The sequence below is a fragment of the Chelon labrosus genome, assembly GCF_963514085.1.
Source record: "Chelon labrosus genome assembly, chromosome: 2".
Lineage (NCBI taxonomy): Eukaryota > Metazoa > Chordata > Actinopteri > Mugiliformes > Mugilidae > Chelon > Chelon labrosus.
In genome coordinates, this window is record NC_140338.1 from 7046257 (window position 1) to 7058283 (window position 12027).

The window sequence follows — 12027 nt, forward strand, 5'->3', positions numbered from 1 at the left end:
GCTGTTTGGTATATTCACGGTAATAAGACTGAACTAAGTTTTTAATGAGAATTGGGTGTCTCTTGGTTTGTTTGCCGTCTACACTTGTAATTTTTTTTCCATTAGCTCCATCTGTTGGGGAATATGCAGTTAGTTGGTGGGGAATCTACTTTATATTCTCAATTTACCCCAGAACTAAGAAATTGAACAGGTTTATTAAATTAGACTGTTTTTACACTTTTAATACTCCTTCATCACATTTGTTGTGATTGTGCTTTTGGGCTGAAATAAAAGTGCACATAATTAGAGGCCCCGCATTGTGCTTTTAATCTGAAAAGCCCATTTGCTTGCTTGCTAATCGGACAGACAGGCACTTGAAAAGAGTTCCTCCCTTTTCCCGTTCCGTCTCTCTCTCTCTCTCTTTTTTTTTTTTTTTTTACTCTCTTCCCGGGTTAAAAATAGCCCACCAGTAGGCTGACAGACAATGAGCTATAAGCACAATGAGACTGTGGTGGTGACTTCCACCCACTTGCAGTCTCACTGTGTCTTCCGACCGCTCCACAGTCAGCCTCCCTCGCCGATCCCTCGTTCCTGCTGGCTCATTCAGTGTCATTCTTTGAGATGGATGACGAGGCTAATTTCCTTCCCTATGAACCGAAGTACAAAAGATCACTTAAGCTAATTAAGTTCACACATCAAGTGTGTACGAACGAACCGATGGATGCCAAGATGGTTATTGGTATAAACTGGCACAAAAGCATAAAGTCACTGTTGTTCGTTTATATTTCTAATTATATTTTTCTCATGCAGTAATTCAAAAAGTTCTTAAAGCTGCTATTATCAGTAGTTTTTAGTAGTAATATGTCTAATGTGAAAAGAATTATACACACATACAGTGTATATATGTATACACTGATCAGGCAAAACATTATGACCATCTTCTTAATATGGTGGGAGGCCTTTGGGTCCTATGGGTTGAGGGGTTGAATCATGAGAGGGAAACCACATAATGATAAAGTCTCCTCATCCCATTTTCACACCGACCAGACATAACATTATGAACACCTTCATAATATTGTGTAGTCCCTCCAAAACAGTTGTGACAGTGTGGGAGGTAGTGAATTTGGAGGCCAGGTCAACACCTTGTGCTGTTCTTCATTTTTTTTAGTTGTTCCTAAAGCGTTTTTGTGTGTGTGCCTGTGTCAGGCTGCATCCTGCTGGGGATGGCTGCTGCCATCAAGGAGTGTCATTGCTATGGGGTGGGGGTGCCTGGGCTGGTCTAGGTGGGTGCTACATGAATGCCAGGTCCAAAAGTTTCCCAGGAGAACATTGAATTGTCACAAGATGGTCATTGTTACTTCTCCTGTCAGTGGTCATAATGTTGTGGCTGAATGGTGTATAGGAAGACACAGAAATTATCATAGCTCCCCCTAGGTCTAAAACTTTAGTTTTCTCTGACGGTTTTCACCTGCAGAACTGTTGTCTGTTAGCAGTTAGCTTGTGAACATACAGAAACAACAGCCTGACGGTGGAGGTGGAGACCAAAACAGAGCCAAAAGGAAAGGGAATGTGTAAAAATGTAACTGTATGAGAATGTTGTTCTTTTAGATTGTATATGCTACCTTTAAGGAGCCAAAAAAAAGCACAGATTTAAGATTAGACACATTATTCTATTGTTTGCATGTTCCTTTTAGTTTCAGTACAGGACAAAGTAAAAAAAAAACAACAAAAAAAACATGGGCTAGCATCAGTAGATTAAGTGGGTTACCTATACAGGTTGGAACTCCTGGTCTTTTCACAGCTTGGTTCTCATGAATATATCTGCTGTAAATTCCAGACCGGAAGCAACACAAACAGTATGTGAGAACTGCTTTGGCCTTGTAGGTATAGAGCCCAGCCGGCACTCAGATGCAAACAACCGTCTCCTAACCAGTGTTTGTGTTTACGGGGTCATTTCTAACGAGCCACAGTGCAGCTCACTTAGCACTGCTGTCACCCGTCCAAACAAATTAAAGTTGAGGAGTAAACACTCCACCGTAGACTAGTTTGGTGCAAACACACCTTTAGTCCCCCCCCCCCGCAGTCATTCGCTGAGTCAAACACTGGCTCGTTGCAACAATCACTCATTTTTCCTTTCACGCTCTCTGCCTCTTTGGATTGCTCTCAGTTTTTATTTTTACTTATTCTATTTTTCTGTTTCCCTACTCCCTGATTTCTTTTGTTTTCCCCTCCCCTCTCCTTTGTCCCTACCTTTGTTTGTTGCTTTCTTTCTGCCTTGGCAACTAAAAATACCTCTTCTCGTACGCTATAATTTCATGTTCGTGTGATTGTAAATGTAGCTTGTACTCACTAGCTGTTTGAGGCGCAGCAATCAGAGAGCTGGTGCCGCCACCGACCCCACTGATGGTGTTCTCAGAGTGGCCGAGAGAGCCGCCGTTTAATATCTTTGCACGCGAGGTGCACGGAGGTCGTTGTCTTTTAGCAGGTGTTTGGCATGTCCTTTTGAATATGTGTAAAAATTCATCAGCGCCTTGTGTTTGCACAAGTAGGGCAGCGGTATGATCATGATTAAAAAACAACTCCAGCTGCTAGTGCAGTCCCACCGAGGCCGGGCTGGATGAGCAGCACCAACTGTTGCTGCAGGTGAGGTTAATGAAGTATTGAAATAAACAGAATGAAATGACGATCTCGTATAGGTCAGATCCCTGTCATAATAAAGTTCAAAGCCTGCTTAGGCAATGTTTTGTCATGTGTAAGGTTGTAAATAGGAAAACCAGCAACAGTTATTTTTGGAGTATTTTTTTCATGTGTGCGTGTGTGTTTAATATTTTAAAGTTTAAATAGAGAGAAAATGGGATGTTTCAATATTGCAGCAGCAACGTCGAGGCCCTCAGCATACCATACATAATCTAAAACGATAGAGAAATCAATATGCAAAATATTTATAAGTAAAATAAAATGAAATTGCAATTAAATCAGTGTTTCTTAATTAGTCACCTTGGCGCTCTGGGAAATGTGACGTTGTTTTCTTATGTTTTATATATTAATCAAGCAGTTTTTCATCTTTTAGATATTGAAATCGAGTGAAAGATCCCAGGACAATCTGGCATCTGGCATAATTTTAGCACCCAGATGCTGGAATTTCTATATTCTACTCTCTGGGTGAAACAGCAAACCCCTGAGGGATGAAACAACACACCTCTATTAGGCTGTGCCTGTCTGAAGTGGCACTGCATGGTTTTTCATTAAAAAAAAAATGCATCATCGCAATCTGTGATTAGACTGGTGATCCTGTCACTGACTGATGACTCTATTGCTTGGCACTACTGCATGAAATCAGAGGATATGTTGTAAGAGGTTGAGAGGTTCTGAGGAGCAACCGGTATTAGGGAAGTTCACACTAAACAGGAACTAGTTCAAAGTTCAGTTCGCACAGATGAAAGTGAACTCGTTCAAGCTCATAGCTCATAGACTCCAAAATAAACAGTTCACATTCATTTTCTTCAGCCACAACTTTATGACCACTGACAGGTGAAGTAAATAACATTGACCATCTTGTGACAACACTGTGACAACACAATGTTCTGCTGGGAAACCCTGCCCTCAAAGGCCCCCATTAACAACATTCTGTTGCCAGACAGATCGGTGTATGTCAGAGCTGAGAATCAGTTCAATTTGTCATGATAACTGGGAGAGATTTTCAGATTTTTAGATGAACAGGTTGATTCTGTATATTAATTAGTATCTGTTTAATAAGCTCTCTGGTCCTAGCTGTCCCTTAAGTACAGGTTCACTCAGTAAAGACGGAGCATAAAGTACATTAAGAGAGCTTGACTGAAGACGAGCCTATGGTGGCTAAATGTCTGTTTACTGACTGTTGTGAATAAGGCTCAGGTGAAAAAGTGAACGGTTTGGATGAAGCTATCACTCTCTTGAATGTCTCTGTTCCACTCTACCTGAGCAGGAGAGTACAGCCGACATCTGTGGTGCGTGTGCCCTTCGTGAGCCGCGCCCCCTCCTCCTCCACCATCTCGCAGCGGCGCCATCAGCCCGCCGGCCGGACCGACGACCGTCCCCGCCGCGATCGCGCCGGACGCCCCGGCGCCCACGCCCGCCCCGCTCGCGGCGGCCCCGGTGGTGGCCCCGGCAATGGCCCCGATGCCCCCCATCATGCAGCAGAGGCCTCCCTGGGCCAGCTCCAGCTCGATCTCGGCGTCCATCTCGGCGTCCTCCTGCGCCTCCTTGTTGGAGTCGTCCAGATGCTTCATGAGCACGGCGACCACCACGTTGATCAGGACGAACTGAGCCGTGAGCACGAAGGACACGAAATACATCGGGGAGATGAACTGCAGCCCGGCGTGGCAGCCGTAGTCACTGCCCGGACGATCTGGTGGGCACTCCCTTAGCGTGTCCTGGTGGATGGAGAGGTAGGATAAATGAAGAAGGCGTATAGGAGAATTTGACAAGTTGGAGGGAAGGGGTGAAATAGCACAGAGAGATGGAGGAGAGGAAAAGTTGGTCAATCAGATGAAGAATTTATGTGTATGATATGAGTGGAAGAAACGATTATTCCCATTGTAATAGAATCCATTGATTATTGACCCAAGCCTAATGTCTTAATCACTTGCTATGTCTGACCAACGGTCCAAACCTCAGAAACTCAGTTTACAATGATATAAAACAAAGAAAAGCTGCAAAAGATGGCATTTGAGCGGCAATTTTTTTGCTTAAAGATTCAGCCTATAAACCAACTGATTAATTAATGATGGGTAGACTGTTAAGATAAAGCCACCATTGGTTTAGACTTAGGTTGAGTACAAGCAAAAATCTTAGAAATCTTACCTTAAACTGAGCAATTTACAATAGAAAGGACATGGATACGGGAACTATTTAGTGGAAAAATCATGTTTAGTTATGTTTAAGGAGATTAATGCCAGTATTCAGCACACTGCCAAACTTCCACAGCCCCGAAATCTTTAGCAAGTCACTCACTCGTTCTAATCAGCACTGATTAACGGTCGAGTATGAGCCGTTATAAAATTTTAACAGCTCCGGGTACTTGGGTGTGTGATTGGAGAGTGAGACCTGATTGAGGTGTTAGAGGAGAAGGAAGAAAAAGATCAAATACACGCATTTCGAGAATGTAAATTTGAATCTCTATTCATGCTCCGCAGGCCTCGAGTGCACATTTACTCTTTCGGCTCCCTCTTTCCTAAAGGACACGCTCGTTACTCGCTCATTTCCACCACCTAAATACGGCCGGGATGAGAGACTGAACTGAAGACCTTCAATTACAGCTTCTCTGATTCTTTCTGTGGTGGAAAAGGTATTTGGGCAGGTCAAAAAGCAGGAGAATATACTGTGCAGATCCTCTCCTATTTTTGGGGACAACTAAAGTTGCAGAGGAAAGTGAAAACCAGCAACCTTCCCAATCTAAATGGCCGCCATGGACATCTCAATGTGACAAAACCGCAATTAGAAGAAGCAGAAGAAGGTACCTTCATGATGCCATTCCAGTTGTCACCAGTTGAAACTTGGAAGAGGGTAAGGAAGGCCATCCCAAAGTTTTCAAAGGTTGCATGGCGGCTCATTCCCTCACAGGGGTAGTCAGCATTGCACACTGAGAAGAAGGATCGCAAGGAAAGAAAACAAAGGGTAAAAATGGTCTTTGGTCAAAATACTTTTCATTGCATTTTTCTGTGTCTGCCCATCAAGTGAGAAATTAGAAAAGAGACTGTACATTTCTTCAACTTAAAAGACTTTAGCACAAAGGAGGAATCCAATGAAATCCCTGTGCTATTTTTTTTTATCCTGGTCTGCATTGGTATTGAAATTTTATAGACTGTAGAGAGACAAATTTGATAACAAAGAACAGCAAAGCTAAGTTTTCCAGTTTGGACACATGGTGAAAGGGTTGCCCTGATGGCTTCCGGAAAAAAACGCAAAGTTAAACCACACCATGAGTATTTACTGTTGACAACATCTCAACTGCAATATACTTTCTGAAAGACTTACCTAGCTCTCCAAACAGTTCAACCCCCAGGGCGGCATAGATGAAAAACAGCAACATGAAGAGTAGGCCCAGGTTTCCCACCTGTCACACCAAAAGGAGACATTCCTAGGTTACATCTCTGGATTAAATCATGTGTTATCTCTAGAGTTACTCCTACTGCCTTTGGTGCAACTACAATACATTAGAATACACCAATCAGGCATAACATTATGACCACCTTCCTAATATTGTGTAGGTCTCCCTTGTGCCTCCAAAACAGTTGTGACTCATCAGAGAATGGACATGGGCCTTCTGAGGGTGTCCTGTGGTGTCTGGCAACAGGATGTTGATAGTGGGGGCCGTTTGGTCCTATGGGTTGAGGGGAGAGGCCTCTGTGGATCACCCCACAGATTCTAGATCAGTTCATGATCTAGTGAATTTGGAGGCCAGGTTAACAGCTTGTGCTGTTTGAGTTGTTCCTAAAGTGTTTATGTGTTTGTGCCTGTGTCAGGCTGCATCCTGCTGGGGATGGCTGCTGCCGTCAAGGAATGTTTTTGCTATGGGGTGGGGGAGCCTGGTCAATTGTCACAAGATGGTCAATGTTATTTACTTCATCTGCCAGTGGTCATAATGTTATGCCTAATCGGTGTATAAGGTTTACTGAGTGACTTATTTCTTTTTTAGTTGTTCTTTTATGCATTTGTTTGACGGATAGTAGTGAAAAAGAAACAAGAAGTGATGGTTTCAGATAGAAGGAACGACCCGCAGCTAGCAAGTTAGCAACCTGGAATCCAACCGGCAATACTGCAATGAAGATTATGCCATGTCAGTTCATTCATTCATTCATTCATTTATTCATTCATCTTCTGTAACCGCTTGTTCTGTGAAGGGTCGTGGGGGGGCTGGAGCCTATCCCAACTGTCATTGGGTGAGAGGCGGGGTACACCCTGGACAGGTCTCCAGTCTATCACAGGACTAACATAGATAGACAGACAAACCATTCACACTCACACCTACGGCCAATTTAGAATCAGCAATGAACCTAACCAGCATGTCTCTGGACGATGGGAGGAAGCTCGAGTCCCAGGAGAGAACCCACACAGACACAGGGAGAACATGTACACTCCACTTTGAAAGGCCTCAGTCGGCCAATGGATTCGAATCCGGAACCTTCTTGCTGTGAGGCATCAGTGCTAAACACCATGCCATTGTTCCGCCGCGTCAGTTACTATGGTTTATTTAGACTTAACAAAAAAGCTGATATATCAGGACTTCTGCACACACAACTATTCCTCACAAAACAGGATAGGCATTTTGTTAAAGAAACCCTTACTTATCATAATATATATATGTGAAAAAATACTTATTTTACTGATCGCTTGTGCATTTTGTGAATGCAGCACGCTCCGGAAATGTCATTAAACTAAACAGGCACATCCAGGACACTCATTCCGTTTCACAATTGCCGGAAAATCTTCTGTGCTGACTTCTTAAAAGGCGTGAATCCACACGACTTAAAGCACCCACAAACGGCAATGCAAATGTGTAAAGAACCCCCTGGGGCGCAACAGCCGACGCTAGCAGCACACCATTAGCTAAGTCACTGCACAGGGGAAGGCAGTGGGGTGCTTTCAAATACGTGACTGTAGAGATTTATTAGAAAGGCAAATAAACTGAGACCGTCCATGGACAGAGCGAGATGTATGGTTTTTATTGAAGAAGAAGAGGCCGACAGGAGAGGAAGGAAGTCGAGAAATAATGAGGGCAGGAGCTGGAGAGGTTAGGCGAGGCCTGGGGATAGCTCTCTTTCCCTCCCCAGTTGTGCATGTTGATGTTGCCGGTGGATATTAAAAGCCGCGACTTGGCCCGAGGCGGCTTGCAGCATGTAACTTAAACCCATCCGATGTCTTTAGATCCCTCGAGCTGAGAATGAAAGCGCACCGCTGGGATGAGGACGCTGTGCTGTGAGGAACAGATTGCATGATTCATTGAAGCATTAAAGATTGCTACTAGGTAACCGAAGGTCGTGAGAAACACAGCCGGAGCAGACTTTGTTACTTGTTGGTTTCCATGGCAAACGAATCTCATCTGCAAACTTTTAAAACTGTTTATTAAAAAATGCTTTTAGTTACATATTTAGATTCATTAAACCTGAGTCAGACGCCTGTGCCATGCTGGGACACGTGTTTGGTTGCAGCTGCGTAAAGGTTTCGTACCTAATGTCGAACATGTCACGTTGACGCACTTGAATAAATCGTAATTTTACCCACTTCGAACTCTAGAGAAAGAACACCTCTCAGATAAAATGGTTGAAATGTTCTGTGAAAAGTGGAAAAGGCTTTTAGTTAATTAGATTTTTTTCGAAACAGAACAATCAGAACAGAGACACCATGACATTTGTTAATTTTACGGCCGAGAAGGAAGCATCGAGAAACCGTGGTATTACATTGTTCGTATTTTTTGACTCATATACACTCATATACACTGATCAGCCACAACATTATGACCACTGACAGAAGAAGTAAATAACATTGACCATTTTGTGACAATTCAGTGTTCTGTTGGGAAACTTCTGGACCTGTTACTTAGACATGTAGCACCCACCTAGACCAGACCAGGCACCCCCACCCCATAGCAATGACACTCCTTGATGGCAGCAGCCACCCCCAGCAGGATGCAGCCTGACACAAAAACAGCACAAGGTGTTGACCTGGCCTCCAAATTCAGTAGATCCTAAACTGAGGACCCAAAGGCCCCCCCACTAACAACGTTCTGTTGCCAGACACCACAGGACACCCTCATGTCCATTCTCTGATGAGTCACAACTGTTTTGGAGGCACAAGGGAGACCTACACAATATTCGGAGGTCAGTCACAATGTTATGCCTGATCGGTGAATGTTTCTCTGTGTGTACTCGATTTTCTACCCTAATATCAGTGCGACAAAAATCCTCCCCACAGGGTTCAGGCAGAGCACTGATTAGGCAGCAGTAAAAAAAATAAATAAATAAAAAAAATCAACTTCTGGCTGTATTCATACTCACTCCTTTACAAATATATCTAATAAAGAGCTATTTTGGAGAGAGCAGCCAGTCCTCATCCATTAGTGCAAGAGCTGAGTGTGAGAGCTTCATGAAGTGAGAAATGTCAAACAGTGACTGAACTTTCGTTGCTCCTTTTTTCTCTTTCTTTTTAATACGGCAAAAGATAAGTTACACCCTGGAGAAGATGCTGAAGGCGAATAATGACATGTCAGCTTATCTTGGCGCTGTGAGATGAAAAGAAGTAACTTTTTTGTACATTTGGTTCCGTGACCTTGTAATCTCATTTTGAAAATCTAATATATTTCATCTCTCACTTCACCGTCAGAATACATACATACTGAATTAATAAAGCTTTTCTGGCCGCATCAGTGCTTAGAGCTTGACAAGGATTATCATCACATTAAAAAAAGTCCCACGGATTGTTTTTAATCTTCTGCTTTTTCTTTTACATTTTGAAATTGTACTCCTACTCAACCACAGTGACCACAGGGTCCAAGTAACTAGCAAAGATGCTGCACAGAAGTGACTTCTTCGTTTGAGAGCTGCACTTTTAATTGTGGCTTTTTAATGTGACCATAGACTGTATATAAATATGGACTACACGTCCCCACTTCCTTGCATTGGCCAAACTGACGCTATTTTCCCGGGGATACTGGGCGGCGCCATGTTGCGACTTTGGAGCCAGAGTCTGCGCAGTACGGTTCAAGAGTGGAGCCACCGCCCCTCTCTTCCAGATTCACTTGTGTTTGCATTTGATTAATACGCGTTGCGCTCTACCTCCACCAGTTACAAGGAAATGTTGGATTATACACTGTACTTATTTATTTTTTAATTTTCTTCCCAACTCACGATCCTACAGGACCGCTTCATGGACCAATTGCCATGGCAACTTGTTGTGATCATGATGTTGCATATTGTTTCTAACTAACCAAAATGAAACTTTTGTATTTTAGTGTTTTAAAGTCCCATCCATTAACATGGAGGGGGTGGAGCTTATGACCTATACTGCAGCCAGCCACCAGGGGGAGCTCTACTTGCTTCGGCTTTACTTTTGAGGAGCTGTTCTCCTGTCCATCTTTATACAGTCTATGATTGTGACTGAAATTGTGTTTTAATCTAGTACTTTTATTTTCTAGTAATGTGTTTTCATATGTTTTATTTACTGTTACAAGCCTTGACTACTCTCTACATGTGCTATGTCTAAATGTGCTATTCAGTGTGTGTACAAAACACAAGACAGAAGACATGTTTTGGCTTGTGATGCCAGACTGTGCCCTATTATTTACTTTCTTTACGTGGACCAGTTTTGTGTAGTGGAGGACATGACCAAAAATAGTGCTGGTGCTTACCTTGGAAACAAGAGGTTTTAAACCTAAACATACAATTACTCTCCTAATGTTGAGAAATGGAGGCTTGAAAATGTGCTACACAGGTCGTGGCTACATGAAACATTCCTGCCATTGTTGGTAACCTGAAGTAACCACTGTTAGTCATAGTCAGTAATAGCAGTTTAGTTTTCAGGCTTCTAATTGACCAACATGGCTTAGGGTTAGTGCTACACCACTGCCTGTTGGTTTGACATGCTTGTGGCAGGGATTTTGCTTAAAAAAAAAAACATTGTAGACTGGGTTCTTTTTGAGAAAGTAATGTTGTATTCACATCAGTAAAAATACTTAAATCAGGTCATAGAAGGTATTCCGGTGCTCGTCCTCAGAGTGTGTCCATATTTGAAAAATGTTGTGGTATTTCCCGTGTTCCTCTGGAGAGTTATTAAACTTTCTCGAATCCCCTAGCTGTAAAAGCAGTTCTAAGAAAATTCCAAGGTATTCCACAAATTGGAGGGCAGGCAAAAACTTTGTTAAACACTAATTTAACCAGAAAGTCTTCTGCGTACCAAGGGAACCGAACGCTTTACCTGCTCTTGTCTCATTAATAGTTTTCGGAATGAAAAAAAACTTAAAGCAGTAAAGGTCCTTTTCTGAATAAATGAGTAGGGGCAGCACAAAGTTAGTTAGGTTCTGTGACATTGGCAGCAAAAATTTAGTCCAACCCTGACTTCCTTAAAAATTCTAGGAGAGCGATTACTGACGCCGGTCATTTATCATCTCACAAGTGTTAATTAACTCCTGGGTGATAAGCTCAGGGGAGGGGGGGTGCATGTGTGTGTGTGTGTGTGTGATGGCACATACCTGAGGTAGAGCCTGAACCACCGTGTCAAGTAGGGCTCTCATCCCGGTTGCCATTTTCAACAACTTCAACACTATAGAGAGATAACAGAGGGTGAGACGGCTGCACCCTCCACACCGATTATACACTTGGAAATACGCGAGTGTGCGATGATGTGGACATCATCCCCTTGTTGGGGGCTGATAAACAACAGACACACCCCCTACAGCCCTTAGTGAGAAAAACTGTGGCCTAAGGACAAAAGACACCATGGGGAAAGAGCTTAACAGTAAGGTACGAGATAAGAGGTACGCGACTGAACGATAAGATACGATCAATAGATGGAATGGATTTCCAAACCCTTCATATATGACCCCCCACAGTTCCCAGTGGTCCAATTTATGGAGGAACATGGCTGATGATACAGATGGTTACATAGAAGAAAAAAAAAAACTCCTGAGAGGGGAATTTTTCAGATGGCTGATATGTGTTTGTGGGAAATAGAGAAGGTTGGAGCACCCATTAACCAACACTAGAGTCTTAGAAATAATACTATCTCTCCAAAAGTCCATTGCTTAGAAAAATTCAGCACAGTATCTGCAATTTACGAGTTGTGTCTTTGTATTTTCTGCTGGGAGACTGGAGCCTTTTTACAGAACTTTTTGATGATGCCATCTGGTTGCATTTAAGTTTCTGGTTTGTACTTAAGTATCCGCTTTAAGTGGCCTTAACATCTGCTTGTTGCTACTCATTTACTGTTGCAGCACCTGTGAGCCTTCTCAATTTAAAACGGCATTTGATGCAGATTAAAAGGAAGAAATGTGGAAAATTATATGGTTTTTGAGTA

The 12027-nt window shown here is 42.8% G+C and overlaps 1 protein-coding gene across 1 annotated transcript in view; it reads right to left on the reverse strand.

The window, feature by feature from the left end:
* cacna1ib (calcium voltage-gated channel subunit alpha1 Ib) overlaps positions 1–12027 on the reverse strand; it is a gene marked incomplete at its 5' end in the record, with an annotated part of 169963 nt that overhangs the window by 14721 nt on the left and 143215 nt on the right. Inside the window, 4 exons of the mRNA XM_084573466.1 lie at positions 3936–4391; positions 5478–5599; positions 5995–6073; positions 11204–11274. Coding sequence (XP_084429592.1) covers positions 3936–4391; positions 5478–5599; positions 5995–6073; positions 11204–11274 — 728 coding nt within the window. The remainder of the gene's footprint in view (positions 1–3935; positions 4392–5477; positions 5600–5994; positions 6074–11203; positions 11275–12027) is intronic.